Below are 25444 nucleotides of genomic sequence, written 5' to 3' on the forward strand. Positions count from 1 at the left end.
CATTTTTTTCTCCTCTTCTTTCCTGCTTCTCAGTACATTCCACAAAGAGCTTATTCCTCTGCTGGTTACTGATTGATGGTTCTACTCCCTGTGCCCTTTAATTTTGCAATAAACCAACAAGGAGTTGAGACCACAGACTTAAAGAGAATTGACTTATTTATTTGACTGGATTCACTGGAACAACAGGCGGAGTCAGTCATTTTGGTGTGGTCCTGGGGAGGGCAGGAGGAGTTCCTGAAAAGGAACACTATGTTGTAAATAACCCAACAGAAAGAGCTTGCTTGTCCCCCCATTCTAAAGCAGCCGGGCATCTCTTCTCAGCAGTGATCCCTTTCCTGGCCTTGATGGAAGAAGAGCCTTCCACAAGAGTTGCACCTAGCTCCAAGATTCTGCATTTATGTGGACTTAGGCAGTTACCACCCACAGGTCCTTTACCCCTTTTTTCAAAATGATCATGCTACACCTGAAAGTTGAAGGAGCAGCCACAAACCCACCTCGGTCACCAGTCCTTTTAGGCCCAGCCTCTCAGCTGGGTGACTTCAACAACCAACAAACCTCTGCCCGCCACCTCCATCCCAGGGTGTTCATCACCATAAGGCCAGGGGCTCCATCAGGATGCAGAGGCACTAATATACTTCATGAATCAATTTCCAAACATATTAAGAATCAATTGACTTTTTCTTATTTAATACTACCATTGCACAGAGCAACCAGTCTGAAAAATAAACGCAAACACCATCTCAAGTAGGAAAGCAAGAGCAAACTTCTTGAAAGGCTCAGATGGGTACTAAGAAAACCAAAGATAGCCTTACGGTGTGTTTAAAAACATAGATACTGTTATCATTCATGTTTAAGAATTGTTCCAGACCCAGTGCTGGTTGAAACGAAGTTGGAAGGGCAGATGCCCAAATGGAATTTGTCCAAGCTATGAACTCCTATTACAGATCTCAATGTCGTTTGTGGCTCTACCACGTTTAACCAGCTAACTGCCTGTTCTTATTTTGTTCTTATGTGGCAACCTTCCTTCTGAAACTCCCGTCATCACATTTTAGCAGAAGTGAAAATATTAGCAGAGTGGTTAGTGGCCAAGACAGAAATAGAATCTAGGAGTCTGTGTCCTTTCCCTTGCCATACCTGCTGGAGCATGGTTCCTCCCCAGCCTGAAGACTCAATGTTTCCAGCTCTACCAAATCAAATTCTAACAGTCAACTGGTTTCTTCTTGCTACTGGAAATTTGCTTTATTCTTGAACGTTTTTACAGTTTTCCTTTACATGTGATTTTGCATAAAGCAACCCAGAACTTGATCAATCTGATATCAGCAAATACTTTGCCTTGACGAAATTAACCAACACGTATCTAAGAGGTGGTGGGTTTTTGTATTGTTAGCATTTATGGTGGTAGAAACAATGTAGACTAGAGAGCCAGACAGACTTGGTTTGAATCTGGCTCTACCACGTGCTAGCTATTTGGTCTCAGAAAATTGCTTAACTTCTCTGAACCTCAGTTTCCTCATCTTCAAAACTAGGGTAATAATGTTTACCTCACTGAGTTGTGGGGGAGTTGTGAGGATGAAATGAGCCAATGCATGTTAAGCACTTGGTACAGGGTCTGAAACATAGAAGTGCTCAATAAATGTTGGTGTCTCCTCTTGTCCCTTTCCTCCTTTAGAGTGGAGACAGGGATGCAGAAAAGTCAGAATAACATAAAACATAAAAATCTCATGACATTTACACTGCAGGTGAAAGAATAATAAAAAAAATAACACATGTGAAATGACTACTATTAAATTAACTCTAAGTACAGTAAGAATGTTAAGAACTGAGAACTCAGTTGGGACTAGAATAGTTAGGGAAGATTTCATGGAAGAAGTGAGATTTGAACAGGCCCCTGAAAGATGGAAACTGTGGAAGAGTAAAGGATGACATTTCAGACCAGGGCACCTGGGGAGGGTGTGAGAGCCAGAGTGAATAAGCCATGAGAAACATAGATGTTAAAATGAGAATGTCATAAGCCTCAGTCTTCCTACTAGAAAATTGAAATGGATAGAATAATAAACATAAAGCTAATATTTGTTAGGTATCTACTAAGTGCTAGGCACTGTCTTAAGTGCTTTATATGCTAACTCATTTATCCTTACAATAAGTGCTATTATCATCTCAATTATGCAGTTAAAGAAACTGAGACACAGAGAGATGATATAATTTACTCAGGATTGCACAGCTAGTAAGTGGCAGAGCTGAGATTGAAACCCAAGCAGTCTGGCTCCAGAGCATACCGTCCTAACATAGTAGCTGCCTCAGTTATTTCCCAGCTTCCCTCACACAGTAGTGAGGATCGTCTAAGACTGTGCTGTGAATATACTCTGAATAATATAAAACACCTTACATATGTAAAATGGCATAATTATTATCATCAATAACATTAGATGAGAAGTGAACAAGATAGCCAACTGAAAAAAATCACAGGAAGCACACATGTGCCTCACTGTCCCCTCTAGCCACCCTTTTCTGCTGAACCCTGACACAGCCTCATATTTCCTCTTGGGGCATTATTTCACGTGATCATCACTGTGCCACTGGAGTGGGCACTGAAGACTAAAAATCTGTTTGCCATCCTGGCATTAGAGCTTATATTTCGAGTGTGATTTGCCTCGGCCAGGACATTCATTTTATGGGCCTGTATCTTATGTTTGGGAGTTGGCGTGTTAGTGATCACAATGAAAGATTTCTACTCCAAGGGCATTGCCATGGAAGGAAGCCTGCCCCTACTCACCATGTAAATATTTGGCCATTTTACTGTATTTGTTATAGACCTATTCTTCTGTCTCTCCTGTGTTGACTCTGTTTAAATGTAGGTTATTATCGTTTGTCTGTATTGATGTCATTTATTTAAGCATGGACATAGACAGCATTGCTTCATCTTATATAAAAGAAAATAATGCCTTCCAGAATATTACTTCCTTGAAGACATCAGATAAATAGTTTGTGTTCAATAACATATCTGATGAGACTGTGAACAGAGAAATTTGTTCCTGGGCAGGTCTTTTGACCTCTTTTTTTAATAGATAGTGAATGACTTTTTGCTCCCATTTTATGGCACAGATTCGCTGTAGAGATAGAATTGGTTGCACCATTCAGTCACTGAGTTTGGGGAACTCTTGGTGGTTAGGATGCTGTTTTATTCTGGGCAAGCCTTGGTGCCATAGAGATTCAAAGAGTCAGATCCGGGTTTGGCTCATACTCCTTTCGGAGGTATCTCAGTGCCTGGCTGAGACCAGAGGCTCCCCGGAGCTTCAGCTCCCAGTGGGGATGGGGCTGGAGGATAGCAAAGTTAGGTTCATCAGGTTGGACTCCCCCCAAGAGCCATATTCTCAAGCCTCTGGGGAACAAGTGACTCAACAGAACTTTTGTCTTGGTCTCAAATAAGTCTAAGGAGGGAAAATCAGTTAATACCAGTCATCTGAGGTGGACTAATCACAAAGCTGTGTCTTTCTAATCCTCCTTGCAAATCAAAGGGAGGGGAATCCCCAGAACTCAGGCAAACACGTGAATAGAAAGCACCACCAAATAACAAAAACACCAAAAAAGGTCAGCAGAAACTCAGGGGGCTGTTGGAAATTCACCTCCCTTGCCTTTCTGTGGGCTCAATGGGCAGTGGTGAGGGTGTGGGCAAAGACAGTCAAACAAACTTCACGCAAAAGCGACTTAGCCACAAAAAATGTACAGTGCGGGTGAAGGCTGGCAGAAAAGTTTCTTCCACGTCCTTGTGAACCTTAGAGTCATTTGACAGCTGGCCTTGTTTTTTCCAGTCCCTGGCTGCCCGGAGACGTTTTTGGTCCCGTGCTAGCTGCAGAATTGCACGCGTTTGGCAAATGTACCATTTGAAACCACTGTGAACGCGCTGCTGCAGTTCGCCAATGGTGCATGTTATTTCCTGCAGTGGGACAAGATTATTGACAGGATGCCGCCGAGGCTGGGCTGAAGGTGGAAACAGCACACCAGCCTACTGTTTGCGGCCTGGTTACAACTGTCGGCCCCATCTGAGACCCGGAACCGACAACACGTGTTAACCTCAGCCCCATCAGGGCCAGTGGAACAGCGTGCCGACAGTGGAACCAGAGCTTTCCATCCCCACGCCTGTGGCTCGATAGCTGCTGGCCCAGGGTTTCCACTGCATCCCCTTGCGTGTGTACCCAGGAGAAGTAGGCCAAGGAGAACAACCAGCAGTCCCTGCTGTGTTAATTTTGGCCAAATGGCAGACATCTTTCTAGCCTCGATGCATTTTCTCTGAATTCATGGTGGAGGCAGTGGCTGGAATGGGGTGGAAGCAAAATTGCCAGTCCTTTTGTGATTGAGGAGTGTGTTTGTGCAAAGCTGAGGAGAGTCTTTTCCTTCATCTGCTTTGCCTCATACTGAGCCAACATCTTCAGAGACTCCTCTGCTAGTCAGGATTTCCCTAGCTTTGCCTATGGGTTTCACAGTGAGATCCACAGAGATTTTTCCTCACAGTCGGTAATAAGAGCCGTGAGTTTTATCAAGATGGAAAATAATCTGACCATTAACACAGGTCATTTAAAGTTGCCTCTCTCTCATTCTTTTTTCCCTCCTTCATTCCTCAGCCAACGTCAGTTGGTTCTGTGTGGGATGGATCTCTTAAGGTTGGAGATGATGGGAATCAATGGTGATGGTGGAATTTTAAGTACGTGAATACTACTAGGAGATGAAACACATATAACATTTTCTTAGCAGCCTGCTACAATTTACAGTCATCATGGGCTCATTCTCTCCTTATCTTTGGTGGACTCAACACTTTTAGGTACAGAGGAGTTAGGAGCATTTCCCAGAATTGCACAGCAGATTGTTAACAGAGCCAGAAATAAAACCCAGGCATCTGGCTCTCTCACACCAGTGTTTTCTTCAAGCCAAACAGAAGTTTGGTCCTTTTGCCACAAATATTTCGAAAGGAAAATCCCCCCATAGCCTTTTAGATTTTCCCAGAAAACAATTGTCATGCAGTCCTTTAAGATGGAAATAGCAGGCTGGAAGACTAAAACCTTATCAGACCTTTATTCTACTTGATATTCTCTGGGCTGACTGGAATGAAGAATGGCTTTTCTTTTTAATACTTTATAATTTTCCACAGCTTGGCAAAACTAAGCTACCGAATAGCAAAACCAGATTTGTTTTTGTGATGCTCAAATGCCAGAATATTTGGTCTGACTTTTCTTCACAACAAATATTGGATGTCTCTTTTCAAAGCTGGAAGTAGACGGGAAGCAAGTGGGACGAGGAGTTGGCCAGGGAGAGGCGTGGGCCTGGGAGTGTGGCCCTTTAGATATGCTTTTAGGGAAACTTACCCTATTCCCAGAACATCCCTCCCACTCTTCACATCCTTTTCCCTTACCTCTTGCCCTCTCCTGATTCCCTTCTTCTCTCTTCTTTCCTCCTAGTTCCCTCTCACCATGTTGTTATCACAGCAGATGGGTTGGGGCACCCACGGTCATGGTTGGGAAGAAAGAGATCAAGTCAGAGGAGAGTATACTGCAAACCACTCCAGGGCCTTTCTCTGAAGCCTTGGTGATGAAAGGATTCAATGAACCTTAACAGTTTCTCACAGGAAAGTTCTGGCCTCTGTCTCCTTAAAAGCAAGGCATTCAGCAACCCTTAACAGAGCCAGGATTAAAACTCAGAATTTCTGATTTATCCGGTGCCTCCGTTTGGATAGAAAGGCTCGGTGCCTCCGTTTGGATAGAAAGGCTAGGTTGCTGTCATATCTGGCAATCTGGATCATTTTAGATACCAAAAGTAACATTTTTTTTTAAACTGTGCCTTAAGAAGATAGACCATTTTAAATACGAAAAGAAAAGTATATATATATTAGCTTTGCCTTCGGAGCTGATGAGAGGCAGAGCACAGCCATTCTGAGAGATTTAGCACCAGGCAGTTTATGAGTGAGGTCAGCACCCACATCCCCACTTTGTCACGCAGATGATGCCCTTTCTCTGGTTGGCCAGGTAATCCAGCTGGCTGGCTGTTCACTTTGGAGCTGAAAGTGTCAGGGCAATCATTGCACGAGCCATACAGGCCCAATTAAAGTGATTTAGAAACTCCTCTGATTGTCTGTGTTCAATTGTGGTGGGTTTCTGGCAGGGAGGGGGTGACAGGAGGAAGTGGGTGTTTTACAGGCATAGAGATGTCCCTTTGATACCTGAGGTTGCAGCATGATTTCTGTAGCCCAGCCTACCCCTTGAACTCTGTTGCACTAGACATGAGTTCCACAAAGAGCTTTAGTTTTCAAGCTCCTGGGACCTAGGAAATGACAAGCTGTTTTTTTTTTATGAGTCTGGAACCACTGAAAACCACCAAAAAGATTGACAGAATTCAGCTAGGATTGCCTCATGTGCTTGACACTTTTGCAGAAGTTCTCTCTCTCTCTTCTGCTCCGTGCTGCCATAGGAGGAAGAGTAGGCAGGGAAGCCTGCTCATCCCTCTTCTTATCTGTACTAGAATCTCAAGCAGGTGACTCAAGTTCACTCTGTGGAAATTTGCCTCTCCCCTGCCCCCAGGGCATTGAGAAAGTGAAACAGTGGCATTTGCCCATAGTCTTAGGTCCTTAGAAAAATCTGACTTGTGAATATTCAGTTTTTGTTTTGCTAGTCCTGCATATCTCTTCTGTTAACCAAACAGGGCCAGATATCCCATCCCATCTTATTCTATCCCTGGCTGACCACAAACTTTCTCTTCTCTGTCACCTCCCAAGAGTAAAATAAAAGGAACTTCTTCCATCAAAGGCTGTGCCTCCAGGCCTGGCAGTTTCCTCACTGATTTCTCCAGGGCTGTCCCATTTTCTCTTCTGTCCACTATATTCCAGTACTCATGGTGGGCATGAATACATTAAGTGGCTGCTCATGGAAGCCACACCAAGGATAATTCTAATATTTTAATGTAGGACAGATCAGACTAGACACATACAGTAACTCCTCAAGGCAGAACTTATTCTAGGCCAAGAGCAGCAAGCTCAAGTAGGGTTTGGGTAGAGTCTAGATGTACTCTAGTCATAGCAGAGCTGAAGGCAGGTGTTCAGCAGTGGACACATAGACTGGTGGAGAGTCAGTCTCCATTGGTCAGCACACTAGTCCACTGAGCCTTAGGGCTAATGATTCTTCTGATTGGCTCATTCTGCTCCTACCCTCTTGTCTCAAGGTATTTGCTATCTTAAGCTACCTTTCTGGTATTTAGAGGAATTGGGTCTTCCTTTTTTGTTTTTGTATGTGTTTGTTGGTTCTTCATTCCTAACACCCTCTGTCTTCTGACTAAAACTACATTAATTCTCCAGCCACCTTCCTTACCTGTTCATCTGGTCTCTAACTGGTTCTTGTCTGTCCATCTCTTTTCTCTAGCTTGTAAAATAAGTCCTGCTCCCTGTGAAAACAGGACCTATTGGGTTGTTTATAAATCTGCACCCTAAACTCACTTATTTTTTTAGATAGCTTAATTGTTCCCTTAAACTGAACATACACAGGTGTTGAACTATTGTACATACACAAGAGAGTAGACTAGGATGAATTTAGAGAGGCTTGGTGTTGCAAGGGAAAAATTGGAACCCTGGGACATGGTCTTTTAAGAAAGAAATATCCCCCCGTTTTGCCTTAGAAGGGGAACATTAAAGATGAGGACTCAAAGTTGATGTGACATGAGATGGGGGGCCATTTGCTATTCAAGTGTACATCTTCATAGCATCCCACAACCAAGAAGGCAATGTGGGGAAGCCCTGGGAGTAAATGGTCTCTCTGTATATAAAATTGAGTACAAGACAATAGTCACTTTATACAATTTATAGGGCTTCCTATCCCCCCCAGTAGATGAATGGTATACTTTATCCTGAAGAGTAAATTTTAAGCTGGATTTGGTCTCCTCTGGCTTTGAATGTAATCATGATCATTTAAAATATATATCTTCCCCTTAGTCCAAGAGTCCCAGGGTTTGTGGTTGATGATAGTTGGGGAGGCGGGTGTTGTGTGTTTTAAATGAGCCATACTTTTAAAGAAATGACAAGAATAGCAGATGAATTTTCAATTAAAGATTTATTGTTTTTCAACATATAAACAGCAAATATTTGTTTTTTGTCAGCAGTGGGCTTTATGTTGTATAAAAGGGAATCAGGAATGAGATTTTCTGTCTAAAAAAGCAAGATATGAATCAGCAAAGGATAAGTAATAACAATGATGAAGGTTAACCCATATTAAGCTTTTCCCATAAATCAAAGGAGCCCTTGTGGCACAACGGTGGTGCAATGGTTAAGCGTTCGGCTGCTAACTAAAAGGCTGGTGGTTCGAACCCACCCAGTGGCTCTGCGGGAGAAAGACCTTGCCATCTGCTTCTGTAAAGATTACAGCCAAGAAAACCCGATGGGGCTGTTCTCTGTCACATGGGGTCACTATGAGTCGAAGTCAACTCAGTGGTACCCAACAACAACCATCGGTCAGGTCCTGTACTAAGGCCTTCATCTGCATTATCCAGCTTAATCCTCACAACCCAGTGAGTTAAGTACTATTTTTATACTCAGAAATGTTATGAAACTTCCCCAGTGTCACACAGCTAGTAAGTGGTTGAGCCTGGGGTCTGAACTTGGTTTGTCCAGCTCAAAAGCCCTCACTCTAAACCATTGTGCAAAGTGCTCTTGCACAAATTTAGAACTGAACACCAGAAGCCCCAATCTTTCCAATGAAGCAAAGCAGCAGGAAAACCCCTCTGAAGTATCAGTCAAAACTCATTTTCAGAAACTAGATAGTATTAAGACTGTTTATAACTTGCAATAGTATTTCATTAGTTATTTTAAGAGTATAGTTTTCAATTCTTCAGATTGCCTCAGAGGAAAAACACATCCATAGGCTTCTGCCCAAGTTGTCATTGTTTGTAATCAATGCTGTTTGGACATGTTTCCATTCTGTCATTTTGCTGAACGCGGATTTAGAAAACCACAACAATTAGATGGCGTGATTAGCAAAACCTTCAGTTTTGTTTCTGTGTATCCTTTCAGTGATTTGGCTTTGAGACTCAGTTATTAGCAAAACCATTTAGGAACTTGTTTTCTTGCCACTGGAGAGTGGAAATGTTTTCTTCTTCATCTACTCTTGCCGTCGGAAGTGGAAATGAGGGTGGGTATCCTTTGCAAAAAAAAAAAAAAAAAAATTTTTTTTTTTATCCTTTGAGGTATATCTGTAGCCTGGTTTTAGGCTCTGCAGGATATCATTTCATCAGCTCTATATATAATGCGACCATCACCTCAGTACAAGTTTCCATTGCAAGACCAGTGAAATAATAATAAAATTGAGAAAAAGTGGTTTGAATATTTTGGTAAATGCCCTGTAAGTTTTTAGAGAATACATGCAGTACATCATGACATGCTTTGCATGGAGGGTATTCAGTAAATATTTCTTTTTCTGATGACTGTTGCCATATCTTTGGAGTTTTACTCATGTTAACCAAGCCATCTTTTCAAAGAATCTCATAAAATCATAGTTCACATATTTATAGATCTCATAAATTTCACAATAATTTTATGGGAACAGACAGATACATCATTTTGATCGTTGGTAAGGACAGCACATAGCATTTTCAGAGCATCATATAATGTCAGTATCTACTGCCTTTGTTTTAAATCATTGCTATCTTTTTTTAACTGAGATTTTTACACAAACTCTTTGCATTTAAATAAAACTTAATTAAATAAGAGATCGGTAGAGATGATCAGGCATCAAAGTATATCCTTATGTAGAAAATCATGGTTTAGTGTACTGCTCTTACAACTGATTGGTGGATGTGGCATATACTAATTTATTAACCTGTATATTATCTTCTGAAGGAGGTAATAACAACAACAGTGGCTGCCATTTACTATTTACTATGGGCCAGACACTGTGTTAAGTACCTAATATTTATTATCTCACTTAATTCTCATAAGAGTTCTATAAGATGGATACTATTTTACCTATCAACAACAGAAGCACAGAGGTTTAAATAACTTTTGCAAGGCATGCAGAGTCAGAGTCAGAATCCGAACCCAGTTTTATTGAACTCCAAAGCTCATACCCTATATCATAAAGTGGGAAATGAACACTTCAGAATATGAATCCTTGTTTCTTAAAAAAGCAAACTATTATTTGACCATTTCAGTTCATCTTAATTAAAGACTTATCATATGTGATTCTTACCAGCCCGAGTGAAAAGTATCTATACAAAAGAATATGGGGGATAACAAGATAAGCAAATACTCAGTGAATGCCACAATATCTGATCATTGCTGAAGAGTTGCTGGAGGCACATAAGCCTTCTTGACACACAAAGATCTTGGAAAAGTTGTCTCTGTTAATAGACCTGACCTTGCCATCCTGCTCTCCTCTCTGTCCTCAATCAAGCTGCCATTGGCACAGGATTTATAATGTGTCACTGGTTCATCCAAGAGACAGTGACAGAGGTGTGGCTGAAATGTTGGACAATGAAGAACAGAGATGATTTCCATTTCTGTTCAAATGAAGGTGGCAACAAAATCATAGTTGACCCTCAGGACAAACCAAGACAGTGCATCAGGATGTTCCAGTGAATTGTGCACTGAATACCTAGTGCCATTTTCAGAAGGGAAGTTACCTCAGAGTGACCGATACGCTCACAGTTTCTATCCTTGATGGGCACACTCAGACCTTGGAAAATGATTGTGGTGTTAATCGTGTTACGGTTTTCCAGCAGAGAATCTGTAGTTTATTCTTCCTTTAGGTTTCTAAACAATAAGGATTTTTTGTGAATAAGGATATTTAAAGTATAGTTTCTTAACTACCAAGTGTGAAAATATTGTGTGGCAGTAAGGCCACATGAATTGTGTAGTTTTAGAGTCCTTGTCAGGAATTTTAACATTATGAACTTTGGATAGGTAAGATTATGTTAATTTTTGTTTTAAACATACAGTGAGACTTTAGGAGTTCCTTTGTTAGAGTTCAACTAATTTACAAGAAGCATATTATACTGTGGGAGATGAACCTTGTTCCTATTTTACAAAACGGAAAATAAAATCTGACTTTTGAGATAACAAGGGTAGAAGCCACAGACATCCAAATTTTAAATTACTTTTATTCAGCACCAGCAATATCTTTGTCTATGGATATAATTTTAAAAAGGTGACATCTGGTAAGCTGTGTATATATGCATCTTAACTCTCTAGTTAGCCTTCTGTTATTCGGCTAATATAACAACACCTCTTTATTGCAATTTATTCAGCATTTAGAAAGAATTGGTTAGCAGTTTAAGCTCAGGGGGGAAAAAATTAGCCTGCTTCTTCAGTTTTCTGTGTTTTGAATGACTGACAGGCCTTGTCAGATATTCTGGCCTAAAGATAAAGTTGCTGAAAGTCAGAGCTGGGGTTTTCCTACCTGTCTACTTATCAGCCTTTGCCTAAACCACAGTCTGCCTCTCGATAGCTCTAATAATTAATTTAGTCTTCTCTCTCTTTCTTCTCCCTTCCCCCACCTTCTCCCTGTCTGTTCACAGGTTATCTTGACGAATCAAATTACAACCCATCTGAGCAGAACCCTCGCTTCTCAGGCAGACCTGGTGTCTCCAGCTGATGATTTGTCCCCGTCTGAAGGTAAGGGATCTGTCCTAGAGAGGCTGAAACTTGACACTGACATACAGCCCCACCTCCTCTCTGCCTCCTGTTGAGAGCTGGGAGATATGGCTAATAAGCTCTGGCCAGAGAACCCAGCTGGAGCCTGGTGATTTAGGCTTGGCCACCTTTCCCAGTATCTGATCCCTTATATTCAGAGACTCCCTTGCCCTGTCTAAGTGAACTCCCTTTTTCACTTGAGCGAGTCCTCCTCAGAGATATCCATCATCTCAATCTTGAGGCTCATCACTCTCTGTGGGTTGTTTCAGATCCTCAGTACAAGGGCTGGCGTACTGCTGCATGACTTCATTTTTGAAACTGATGCTCAAATGTTGGCTTTACCAATTGTCACATCGCAATTGAGCCTTCTGTTTGTGGGTACCTTTGGACTGGCTAAAAGTATACACCAGCTATCAGGTGCTAGAGATGTCACATTCCCAATCGGCTTTATAGAAGGATTCAGAAAAATCTCTGAATTTTTGGCAAATTGGTAAATCTGCAAAATTTTCTCACCCTTCCATGCTACAAAAGGTCAGACAGGCCATGGTTTTGATGGCAATAAGCTTTATGTAGCTAGGGGAATTACACCACTGAGCCAGTGGGTGGTTTCTAGTTTTATTGAAAGTTCTTACTTGACATTTCTCTGAGTTCTTCTAGTTGTAGTCTGCTTTATTTCACGGCACAATGCTGTGGGCCTAGGTAGATGTGTATAAGTGCTCCAGCCCCCTCTGCACTTTCTAATTTCTGAAAATTATTCATGATGGAATACATGGGAACTTTAGGCCTAGCATGGCTCCTGACTTCTCATGTGGTCTTCTGGGCATCTGCCTAGATTATAGCCTCAGAAATTGCAAGGACCACACTCTTGCTTTTTGGTGGTGTCTTTCAAGTGAAAACTAATTACTTATTTATAAGACCTCTGAGAAGCTCTATACCTTCTTTCCACGCCCAGCAATGAGTTATCCTTCCTCTCATTACCCAGGCTGAAATTCTGGATCTTCTAATACTCCTCCCTCCACACACTCCTTTAGTTATCAAGTCATCTTGCTTCTTCTTTCCAAGTATATCTTTCCTCTGCTCCCTCTTTTTTGTAATTTGTATTGTGATCAGCTGACTTGTTAAACTCACAGCTGGATTATTTTAATAAACTCCAAAATGGGTATCCCAACTCTAGCCTCTACCGTCTTCAGTTCACCACTACCAAATTGAACTTCCCCAATCCGGCTTCCTTCTACTGCGTCACTCTCCTGCTCAGAAACTTTGGAATTGTTTTTTTCCGAGAACGGGCTAAAATCAGTAAATCAATTATTGGGGTTTGCTAGCTTGGAATCAGCCCAGATGGCAATATTTACACTATGGAAATTAACAAATGCTTAAAATCAGGGGAATTTTTTTGTTCTTTTTGGTGGGCCAGGTTACTAAGACATCACTTACTAAACTTGGCGCTCCATAACCCTTCATAGTCTGTCCTTTCCCTTCCTCTTCAGCCTTAAGGGAAGCTTCTGTGCCAAGTGTTCTGCAGGTTTTCCTCCTGCCCTCGTCACTCCTGTCTCCAAGCCTCCACAAAGGCAGCTCACCCCATCTAGAACAGCATTTCCCTTTTTCCCTTCCACCTCTTTTTTTTCTGCCCAAATCCTTTGAGTCCTACTAAGGAACAGCTCTTCCATTAAATCTCTTTGCCTGCTCTACTCCACACTGGTGTCACTCTCCATCCTTGGTGGCCTCTCCACCTGCTCAACTATATAAAGAAAAGTTCTCAAAAAAGTAGCTTTTCATGTTTTCCCAACTATATTGTCAGATTTTTAAGGACACAGACTATGTGTTATTCCTTTTGTATCCATGTTGTGCCCTGTGACTAGCAAAGTTTGAGGCATACAGTAGGTGGTAAACAAATGCTGAATGAAACCATAGTAAACATGTTGGAAGAACATTAACCATGAGAATCACATAAAACACCTATGAACATCACCAAAAATTGTATTAGAATTATTTCACATACACACATATGTATTTCTTTATTTGAAAATTAGTATGTAATACTAGGGAGCCCTGATGGCGTAGTGCTTAAGAGCTTGGCTGCTAACCAAAAAGTCGGCAGTTTGAATCTGGCAACCGCTCCTTGGAAACCCCATGGGGCAGTTCTACTCTGTCCTATAGGGCCTCTGTGAGTTGGAATCAACTCGAAGGCAACGGGATTTTTTTTTGTAATAGTGGAGCCCTGGTGACACAGTGGTTAAGAGCTTGGCTGCTATCCAAGAGGTCAGCGGTTTGAACCTACCAGCCACTCCTTGGAAACCCGATGGGGCAGTTCTGCTAGGTCCTATAGGGTCGCTATGAGTTGGAATCCACTTAATTGCAAGGGGTTTGGTTTTGGCTTTTGATGTAATAGTGCTTTTCTTTGTCCTGGCTCCCTGGTTTACTTTAACCAAAGAAGAAGAGCAAAACAAATACAAAGGAAATTGCTTTGGGTCTCCAGTATAACTGCTACAAGAAAATGATAGTCATGTTCATAAGCAATGGGAAAGTTACCAAATCATCCTTAGACAACTTTTCCTTATTATGAAATCCATGGAAGAATTGATGCAGTTGATTTTTCTAGATCTTTTCTGTATATAGGTGAGCAGGTGGACAAGTTTCTTAGAACATTTATACTTATTAGAATATATTCCATGGTTGTTAATGTCACTGTGTATCTGTAAATTGCTTTGTTGTTGTTTCAATCATTTGTTATAACAGCTTTGCCATTGTGTCATTACCTCTGTGATCTTGGTCAGGTCTTTTCATCACTCTGGGCCTCAGTTTCTTCCTCTGTTAAATGACAGATTGGGTGAATAGAAGACTGCTAAAGTCTCTTCAAAAGGAACCCTGGTAGCACAGTGGTTAAAGCACTCGACTGTAAACCGAAAGGTCAGTGGCTCGACCCCACCAACCACTCTGCAGGAGGGAGATGTAGCGGTCTGCTCCTGTAAAGATCAGCCGATGAAACCCTATGGGGCAGTTCTACTCTGTCCTATAGGGTCGCTATGAGTCGGGATCGACTTGACGGCAATGGGTTTGGTTTTGGTTTTGAAAGTCTCTCCCAGCTCTAGCATAAGATCATACAGTAGGACTGAAGATCAGGAACATTTACTGATTGATGAGGTTTTAATTCTGATTTACAGACTGGGAAGAAGGACCTTGGATCTGATATATCCATAGATAAAGCATAATAAAAAGGATCTCCAGAAATCTCAGCACTGATACTTTGGCATACCTCCTCTCCTGGTATTGCTGTCTCTTTCTCCCGCTGTATATGCTTCTGATCTTGTCTGTCTCTTGCCCTCTCTCCCACACAAGCATGTGCACAACAAGAAGGATGTGCACACCAGTGAGAGTGAGAAACACACAGCGATGGGGTGAGCCCAGGGCCCATCCTACCCTCTAATAGATTTCAGCTGCAGAGCAGAGGGTACTGCTTTAACAGTGCTCCCTTGAAAAACAGTTGTGGAGTGAGAACAAGCAGCCAGCAATGAAATGATCTGAGCTGACCTGAGAGGAGTACCCAGCAGGGGCTGATTCAGGGAAATGAAATCCCTTCTGCCCTGACGCAGAGGAGGGAATACAAGTGACCGGGCCCAACTGAGAGATCTCTTCCACCCCAACAGATCCTGTAATATTAATATCTGCCAGCTGCAGGCCCGGAGCATCCCCCTGCTGAGATCAAAAGAGCCCCTATCTTAGCTGGAACAAGGTCATCTGCACAGGGCTATAAAAGCGAGCTCTGGCTGGCTGTAGGGATGTCTATGGGGGAGGAGAAGTCAGGAGATGGGGAGGCGCTCTCTCACGCTCCTTTAATCTCAGCTGACCAGCTGTTGCCCTCCCAGTGTTTGTAAAGTTGAGAGTTCTTTGTTTTGTGTTGCTGAGGTGTTCTTGCTTTTTTTTTTTTTTTTTTTGTCTTATTAAATTTGTGACTGGGTTGATGCTCGGATTAATTATACTGTGGACCACTTGGGTCCACAGTATAATTGTCTTCATTGAAGTTCTTTCCACTGTTGAATTATCCTGCTCTAAGGTGGGAGAGACACAGATGGCAGAAAAAGAAGTGGACCTTAAAGTCCAAGGACTTCCAGACTTTACTCTTGTCCTGGAGTTTTGTGCCTTGAGAAGGAACAAGAGAGCAAATTGAATTTTCCCTATTTAATTAAAATAGCTCCTCATATGTGCAATGTGCTGTCGATTTGAAACCTACGTTTCACAAACATTATTTCATTTAGTTGGGAAAATGAAACTTTCAGGACTTATACAAACTGATCAAAGTTATAATGTGAAAATTATTATAGAAAAAAAATCAGAATTTTTTATTCTGTATCCTACATTGTTTTAGACCAGGCACCATGAGTCGAAGTATTTTCTTCTTCAGTTTTGTTCTGTTTTGTTGACAGAAACTCAAGTGTGTGCTAGGTTGTTGCAGAGCTCAGTGACTAGTCATTGGCTAGATCATTGTGACTATTCAATGGCCAAGGACACGTTTCTTAGATGCCTTTTCTGATTCTTCTTTGGTCTTCGAAGATACCAAGGACCATTCGATCTCCATCGTAAGGAACATCCCTTTTCCCTGGGTGTGATTGTGCCCAGGCTGTGAACAGTAGAGAAAGAATATAACAGTCCAGCTGGCCTGAGATGCCATATCCTCTTCTGTAATCACCTGGGATTTGAGCAAAATAACTGACTGAGTCCCCATCCACTGGGACATAGTTTGTAGGTGAAATTGATGTAAGTTAATAATAAGCCCTGTGCAAGGTTGAAGCTCTACTCAACCTAGACCATGAGCTTTCTTTGCTCTGATGATTTAATGAGCTTGCAGTTACTTCAGTGTGGTGACATGGCCCATTTCAGGAGCCCTATATTTTTTATATGGCTTTATGGAAAGGAAGACATTCTTAGGTTGCTGTCCTGGCATTTCTAGCATCTGACATGTTAGTATTTTTTTACCTGTGATAATATTTTTTGATAGATCATAGCATATGAAAACTAAAAATTGAAAGTGTATATAGGTCAAGGAAAGAATACAAGGGAAAAAAAGCAGTACTTAGTAGAACCAAGAGTGGTTTCTAGTTTTAGTATTGGAATCTTTCTATTTGCAGTTGAAGTCAGGGGAATTGATGGCTGATTTCATGTGCAAGAGAAAGTATTTTGGGATTTATACTCCCTAACAAGCGATCCTTGCAAAAAGCTGGAGTCCATTTGAAAAATTATATGCAAGTGCGTGGCTTGTGTGTCTTTTAAAATAAATTCAACAAGCAAGAGCAGCTCAGAGTGGTTGGGGCAAATCAGGGACCCATGGTTGTGAAAGAAACGGACTTCAAAGCATGGTATGAATTTTCAAGTTTTATTTCCACTCTTGCTTTCCAGCTGGATCTGCTCTAGATTTACTGCAGGATGTTTGAAAATGTGGCTCCCTGCTAATCTTAGACAGTTGCTATGATCAATGGCTTCTTTTCATTTCCGATAAAAAACACTGGTGTTTCTGCTTAAATTGTGTGTACTTTCAGCTTTATTATTATAGTTGTGATTTATTGTCCTGCATTACCCAAATTTGTAAGCCATTAAGCACAAACTTTGGGGTGGGTTGGTCAAGTTAGCAGAACTCTCTCCACACTTTAGCTCCAAGGCCCTCCTCAGCCTGATCTCAAACTAAATGTTAACTGGCTTGGGTAGGATCACATATAAATAAATGGGTATGGATGGAGGAGTTTTAAAAATCCACCTCTCATGGGGATGGCACAGGCTGAAAACATAAGGTGTCACCATGTGACTACAGGGATAGTATTAACAACTCTGATCAACATTGTTAACATTAGACTTTCTATATATTTTAAAATGTCTTGAAATGATGAATTTCTTAATCCACCTCAAGCAACAACTGAACCATGAAGGAGAGAAGGGAATTACTCAAAGTCTACAGGGTGAGTGAGAGGTGTTGGTGCCGGGGACAGAAGTTGGAGCCCCTTGTATGAAATCCTAAGTTTGGACACTGCTGCCTCTTAGGAGTGAGTTTCGGATGAAAATATATAAGTGTCCTGGTGACCTTTTAATTTGCAATTCCTAAACCACGGACATATATAAACACACATGACTTCACATGCTTCTACTCAGAAGGGCACACACATACCCACACTGGCATGTATTACTTCCAGCAACTGTTCAGATGCCACAAAAGACCTAATTTATAGTAAAAAGATTAAAAGCACCAAGTATGTGTGCTGCTTAGCTAAAGAAACCTTAAATATTATGTGAGGTGGGCCAGCTAGAGTTGTGAGGAGATGGGCACTGCCTACAAATGCCTGAAAAGACATAAATCTGAAAAGGGAGAGGAATGTTGAGGATTTTCGGTGGGGAGGCCAGCAGGCAATGTAACCACAGCTGGGGGATCAAAAGGAGAAAGGGAACATTAAAGTCAACCACCAGGAAGTAGTTCTTGGTCAGGAACTCTGTTTTGCTAGTGGTAGTTTGCCAAAGAGCGAGGCATTTGAAGCATGAAGTGCATTAAGATCAAATTAGATGAGAGCCAGAGAGTTTTCTTTGGGGAACAGTCTTTGAGTTGGTTCGTGGGAGGGCTGGGGTAGATGTTTTGAAAGTATTCCCCCCTTTCTTTTCTCACCCTCAGACTTCTTTACCATCTAGGATTTACTGGCTAATTTCCCAGATCTGCACATGTTCCTGTTAAAATCTCAGTGTCAAGAAGGCAGAAGGGACGAGAACACCAAAGCCAGCCTTGTTATTTGACTCGACTACAGAGATAACGGGGCCAAAAGCCGAGAAAAGGAACTCTAAGAGTTGTGATCTTGGAGGCCTCCAGGTTGGATGGATTCTCTGAGAAAAGATGCTTATTTACCATCATCACAGGGAATTCTATACCAAGTGTGAGAGGCCTCTAGGTCTGAGAGATCATAAAGAGTGAAAGAATGGTTGGTTTTTAGGGGTGGTCCTAGGAAATAATTTAGTTTGTGTTGTAATTTGGAATGAAGTAGATTCAGAAGGCATATTTGACATTTATTAGGATTTGGGATAGGACTGTAGCAAAGACAACTAAGACAGTCTGGCCCAAAGATGGTCTAGCTGAGCTCTGATCTAGGTTTCCATCTCTCTTAGGGCTTTGACTTTCTTCTTTTTTTTCTGACAAACCATTCAATAAATACTAGTTGGGTTAAACTGTATTTCATTCAGTCATACTGACCTTTCTTATGTATTAGCTGCATTCCTGCAAATATTATCATAGTTTTAGTGTTATGGTCTCTCAAAAAAAACAAACAAAAAAACTTTTTGGCTAAATGAAGCAACTTTTAAATGCCTTCTAACCCAATGATTCCATGAATTGTGGAACACCTAGTATGTGTACTGTATTAGAGTTACAGGAGATCCAGAAATGAGTAAGATATTGTCCCTGCCCTCAAGATGTATGCACTGTAGCTTGGAAATAATTCTAAAGCAAAACTATATGTATGAAATGCTTCCAGACAAGTATGGTATGTACCAAAGGCTCCAGAATTTAAGGAGAACATCTCTTTCAGCAGAGGGGAATATAAAGAACCTAGGGAGGAAGACTTAAGAGATAGGCCTTTGAAATAGTTAAGATTTCAATAGACAGAGATAAGTAAGGATCAGGAAATTCTCCAAAGCAAGGCATTAAGTTCAAAATTGGAGTCCTTGGGTGGCACAAACAGTTAAGCGCTCAACTACTAGCCAAGAGGTTGGTGGTTGGAGCCCACCCAGAGGTGCCTAAGAGGACAGGCCTAGTGATCTGCTTCTGGAAGATTACAGCTTGAAAACCCCTATGGAGCACTTCTCCTTTGCGCACATGGGGCCACGATGAGTTGGAATGGACTTGCTGGCAACTAACAACAAGAAATTCAAAATGAGCCATGTCTATCTTTCTGGCCTTATCTCCTATCATTCTGAACCTCTTAAAATCTGTTCTAGCTACACAGCCCACTTCCTTGTTCCTCAAACTCACCAAATTGTTTTTGCCACTGGGCTTTTGTACTTGCTGTTCTTAACTGCCTAGAGCACCTATCCTAAAGATTATTTCTTGGCCTGTTTCCCCACTACATTCTGTCTTGTTCAAGTGTCATTTCTCAGAGAGGTCTTCCTTCACCCCCCCATCTAAAATAGTACCCCTACCTCATCCCATTCTTCTCTGTTCACTACAAAAGAAAAAACAAAAAACCTGTTGTCCCTCAAGTCAATTTCATCTGTTCCCTAACTCTGCTTTATTTTCCTTCATCACCTTTGTATTATAAATTATAAATCACTCCCTGACCTTGTATTATAAATTTATTTGCTTATGGGTTTATTGTCTGCCTCCTTTGCTTACATATAATATCCTCAAGGCAGGAACTTTGTCTTGATCACTTTTGTGTACCCTATTTCCTGGAGGACACTCCGTAAATATCTGATCTGGGTAGGACGAAAATTCACGATGTGTGGAAAGGGCAAAAGAGTCCCATTTGAATGGGGCTTGGGGTAAATAAAGGTAAGCCATATGCGATAAATCTGGAAGTTTGAGGCGAGACTTTGAACGCTAAAATTGAGTTTAGACTGTACTGAAATGATCATAACTGTGCAGTTTGATGACTATAGATAGATGTGTTAGGTGACTCAGGGGATGAGGAAATTGAACGTAGGGAGATAATTAACTCACTGAGTATTTAGGGACTTGGGGTGCCCATTATATACCAGGTACTATACTAGGTGCTAAGGATAGAGATGGAAGAATGGCATTCTAGGTAGAGGGTGTATTATTTCCAAAGATATGGTAGCAAGAGCATGGTTATTTGAAGAACCACCAATGGTTCCTTATGACTGAGAGGGCAGGGAGCATGTAGGAGAATGGCGACAGATGAGACTTAAGAAAGCAGCGCAGGTCATGGACATCTGGCGTGCCATGTTAGGGAGTTTATGATTTTTCCTGAAGCCCCTGTGACAAGAATGTGAGGATAATCCATCAGTAACACATCGTCCCCTTGATCGATGTGATTGATGAAGCTATTTTGGCTGGCTAGAAATGTTTCTCCTTCCTCCTTTAGAGTTCCGTATGCATCCCTTCCAAAGCCACATGCTCAATCACAGAAGACGGATGATCTCCCAAGACAGAGTAGGGCTGTTCTTCAGTCAAGGATATGGAGTGGTTATTTTTCAACACCAGAATCTCTATTCCAGTGATCTCGAACTTTAACAGGCGTCAGAATCACCTGGAGCGTTTATCAGCCTACAAATTGCTGGGTCCCAGTGCTGGAGTTCTAGTAGGTCTGGGAAAAGCTTGATGATTTTCATTTCTAACAAATTCTCAGGGGTTGCTGATACTGCTAGTTTGGAGACCACACTTTGAGAGCTACTGTTTTATTCAGTGAGCCCCTATCTGTGCACCAGAAATACCAAGAGAATGTGCCTCCATCCCCACTCTCAAGGAGCCTGTGTCCTAATGAGAGAGATAGACATGTAAAAGGGTAACTTCATCTTTAGTACTCATGGTAGCCATGCGCCTCTTGGGTCACCGGTGGTGTTGTCTGTATGCTTTGTCTCAAGTCTGGTATGGAGTAGTTACAACTTCAGGGCCCTTTTGGTAGCAAGAAACAGAAAACCACTCAAATTAGCTTAAAACAAGGCAGGCCTTTTAAATACCAGCTAACATTTCTGGACAATATATTGTGTGCCTAGCTTGTACATCTGTTATCACATTTAATCCTCACAGCAACCTACTGAGGTGGATATTAATCATCCCATTTTATAGATGAAGGAGCTGGGACTTAGAAAACAACACAATTAATTAGTGGCAGAGCCAATATTTCAACCCAGGGAGTCTGGCTCCAGAACTTACATTTTTATCCACTAAGCCCTTCGGTAAAGTTACAGTTGGAATTCTCCTGGCAATGTGTAGCCAGATCACATATATAGCCAGATCACATGGGAATTGGAAAGGTTAAAACCTCAGGCATTCTCTTAATTTCTTTCATATCTGCCTTGGCTTTCCATAGTACTGATCTTGTCTTTATGATCTGATTGGTCCAATTTACCATTTCATACCAGGTCTTTTTGTGGATGGGTTGTCCTTTTGTCCAGTAGCCATGACCAACCCAGGAGAAGGTCACATGGTAAAGAACATGGCTAGTACACCTATGCTTTCTTACAAGGTCTTTGGGCTTGGGCAGTTTTCCCTTTATAAGGGTTATGTAGAGAGGGCAGATTCCTTTAGAAGGGAACACCAATAAGGCAAGTGCTGCGGCATAACATCTAGTTGAAGGGTTTTGTCCAACTGAGTAGGTATTATTATAAGCTTGCTAAGTAGGTTTGTGTACTTCTATCAATCTCTTCAGTCACGTCCGTTCTGAACTTCCTCCCCTTTCAGATCAGCTTATTTGTTATTATCTCTCTCTTGCTTGTCTATGCCTTTAAGCCAATGTAATTAAAAAAAAAAAAAAAAAGTTTTTAAACATTTTCTTTCCAGCCCCAGATAACCATCTGGCTCCCCTTTGATCTAATGTTCTTTATAACTACAACTAGCCCTAGAATTTCTCTTCAGCGTAGAGAAAAGTCTCTCTTATTTGTCCAGAAGTAACTACTTACTCTAAACTAGTATTATCCTATGAGAATAAGGCCTAAAATTGACTGTATATAAGTTACCTCACACGCAGAGGCATATGACAGAGGTACATTAGCACAGCCTATATCTTATGCTCAGCTATCACTTATCAAATGCTTAAGACAAGATAAGCCAGAGACTCCAAAATGGCAGCTGAATAACTGAAATATATACATTGGGGAACTAGATCTGTAAGTTACATCCTTTCCATAATTTACAAGATGCTGGAACAAAACTACTCCCTACCATCATGAGTTTTATGAGTTAAATGGAAATGTGTGTGGAGAGAAGTGAATCTTGTGTTTTAATGGAAGACAATAAGGCCTTTTTAGGGTATGATATTGACTTTCTTAACCATACTCCCATCTGTTAGACCCATGAAAGGTGGCAAGAAAATCCAAGCTCCTGGCATTATCACTTCCAGCCATAGAGATTCTCCATTGGGCAGGAGTTTTAGAGGCTAGGAAAATGTCAAAATAAATTGATTCTGAGTTGAATGACAAGGAGAACATGCCTGCAAGAGAGCTCCAGACCAGGAGGCAAACATCAGTGAATAAACGGCTTCCAGAGCCCAAGGGATGGATCCAAGGCCCAGTCGGGAAGAACCTTCTCCTCCAGGGACCAATCATGGGCAGAGGGAAAGAGCTTGTCCTTTGACTGGAGAGTAGAAAATTAAGGTAAACCAGCAAGAAAATCTTGTCTTAAGGGCCATTAGAATGTAAGCACCTTGAAGACGGAAATTTTTGTGTATTTTGTATGTTTCTGGATCCTCAGAGCCTCATATAGTGCCTGGCACGTAGTAGTTGCTCAATAAATATTTGACAAATGAATGAGGCACCTACAGCTACAAAAGAATTATTCAAGGCTTTAGACCTGCATTCACCTAAGAGAAGCATGAACCACCGTTGTGATTTTTCTCACCATGCATGGTATATACTCCAAAATTCCTTCAAAGTACAGTCAGCTTTAATTTTGTACCTGAACTGACTGCGGGTGATGAATAACAACAGGCAGCACTGGGAAGTGTCAGAAAGGAAAGAAAAGGAGACTGATCACTCAGCTTTTGAAGGAGAAATCTTCCACATTTACACAAAGATAGTGACTGAAGTCCTTTAGTCTGATATAGAATAAGGATATTTATTGGGCACCATTTTTTTTTTTTTTACTATGTACTAGGTCCTGTGCTTGGCAAGTGCTAGGGATACAGAGACAAAAGCCACAGTTTCTGTTCTTTGGGGAGCTGCCAACAAGGTGGTTTGGGAACCGTGATGGACAAGTAAAAAAAGTGTGGGGGGGGGCGGCCATGGTAGTGATAGGTTCAGGATATTGCTGGGGGAGAACATAGATGTCCTGGGTTGGGGCTGAGGGCTCTTTAAGATGGCTTTTCAGCAAGGTGACACTTGAGCTGGATCTTGAAGTATTGGTAATAGTCCCCAAAAGGAGAAGGAGGAGGGAAAGGTGCTCCTGGCAGAGGCAAAACCCCATGTAATAAAAGAGGCAGAGAGGGCTGTGGAAGACATGTGAGTGGTCCATTAAGGCTGTCATGGAGGGGAGTGGTGAGAATCATTTTGGAGGGCTAGCCAGAGCTAGATTGTGAAAGATCTTTTCCACCATGCTCACCAGTTTGAATTTTTTCCTGAGGGTAATGGGGAGCCATTGAAGCAGAAAGTGACAAGATCATTTTGTAATTCAAAGAGATTTCTCAGGCAGCAGTTTGCAGGTTAGAAGGATGGAGGGAATCACTTTTGGGTGGGGATAGGACCTAATTTCTTTTTCTTTCTTTTTTTTTTAATTGTGATTTAGATGAAGTTTTAAAGAGCAAATTAGTTTTTCATTAAGCAATTAATACACATGTCGTTTTGTGACAGTTGTTGCCAACTCTGTGATGTGTCAACACTCTCCCCTTCTCCGCCTTGGGTTCCCCATTCATCCAGCTTTCCTGTCCCCTCTTGCCTTCTCGTCCTTGCCCCTGGGCTGGTGTGCCCATTTACTCCCGTATACATGGTTGAGCAACGTGTATTATTGTTTGTTTTATGGGCCTGTCTAATCTTTGGCTGAACGGTAAACCTCAGGGGTGACTTTGGTACTGCGTTAAAAGAATGTCCGGGGGCCCTACTCCTGGGGTTTCTCCAATCTCTGTCAGACCAGTAAGTCTGGTCTTTTTTTGTGATTTTTAATTTTGTTCTACATTTTTTCCAACTCTGTCCGGGACCTTCTATTGTGATCCCTGTCAGAGCAGTCGGTGGTGGTAGCCAGATACTGTCTAGTTGTGCTGGACTCAGTCTGGTGGAGGCTGTTGTAGTTATGGACCATTAGTCCTTTAGACTAATCTTTCCCTTGTGTCTTTGGTTTTCTTCATTCCCCCTGCTCCAGACAGGGTGGGACCAGTGGAGAATCTTAGATAGCCGCTCACAAGCTTTGAAGACCCCAGATGCTATTTGCCAAAGTAGGATATAGAACATTTTCTTTATAAACTATGTTATACCAGTTGAGCTAGATCTCCCCCAAGACCATGATCCCCAGCCCCCTCAGCCCAGTAATTCGGTTCTTCAGGGAGTTTGGGTGTGTCTATGAAACTTCTGTGATTTTGCCTTGGTCAAGTTGTGCTGACTTACCCAGTATTGTATACTGTCTTACCCTTCACCAAATTACCCCTTATCTGTTGTCTAGTTGGTGTTTTTCCCTCCCCATCCCTCTCCTCCCTCATAACTACCAAAGACTATTTCTTTCTGTGTGCAAACCTTTTCATGAATGTTTACAACAGTGGTCTCATACAGTATTTGTCCTTTTGTGATTGACTTATTTCACTCAGCATAATGCCCTCCAGATTCATCCATGTTGTGAGGTGTTTTGCAGATTCATCATTGTTCTTTATTGTTTTGTAGTATTCTATTGTGTATATGTACCATAGTTTATCCTTTCATCTGTTGATGGCTACTTAGGTTGTTTCCACCTTTCTTCTGTTGTGAATAATGCTGCAATGAATATATGTGTGCATATGTCTACTTGTGTGACAGCTCTTATTTCTCTAGGATATATTCCTAGGAATGGGATTGCTGGATCGTATGGTATTCCTATTTCTAGCTTTTTAAGGAAGCACCATATCGTTTTCCAAAATGGTTGTACCATTTTTCATTCCCACAAGCAGTGCATAAGAGTTCCAGTCTCCC

General features: G+C 41.6%; 1 protein-coding gene across 6 annotated transcripts in view; it reads left to right on the forward strand.

Moving 5' to 3' along the window:
* RAD51B (RAD51 paralog B) overlaps positions 1 to 25444 on the forward strand; it is an 834574-nt gene that overhangs the window by 492898 nt on the left and 316232 nt on the right. For all 6 annotated transcript variants that reach the window (XR_007518880.1, XM_049897892.1, XM_049897893.1 and 3 more), the window contains one exon: positions 11542 to 11638. Coding sequence is in view for 5 of the 6 variants with exons in the window: in XM_049897892.1 (XP_049753849.1) it covers positions 11542 to 11638 (97 nt within the window). In the remaining variant the exon portion in view is untranslated. The remainder of the gene's footprint in view (positions 1 to 11541; positions 11639 to 25444) is intronic.

Source organism: Elephas maximus, chromosome 10 (genome assembly GCF_024166365.1).
Source record: "Elephas maximus indicus isolate mEleMax1 chromosome 10, mEleMax1 primary haplotype, whole genome shotgun sequence".
Lineage (NCBI taxonomy): Eukaryota > Metazoa > Chordata > Mammalia > Proboscidea > Elephantidae > Elephas > Elephas maximus.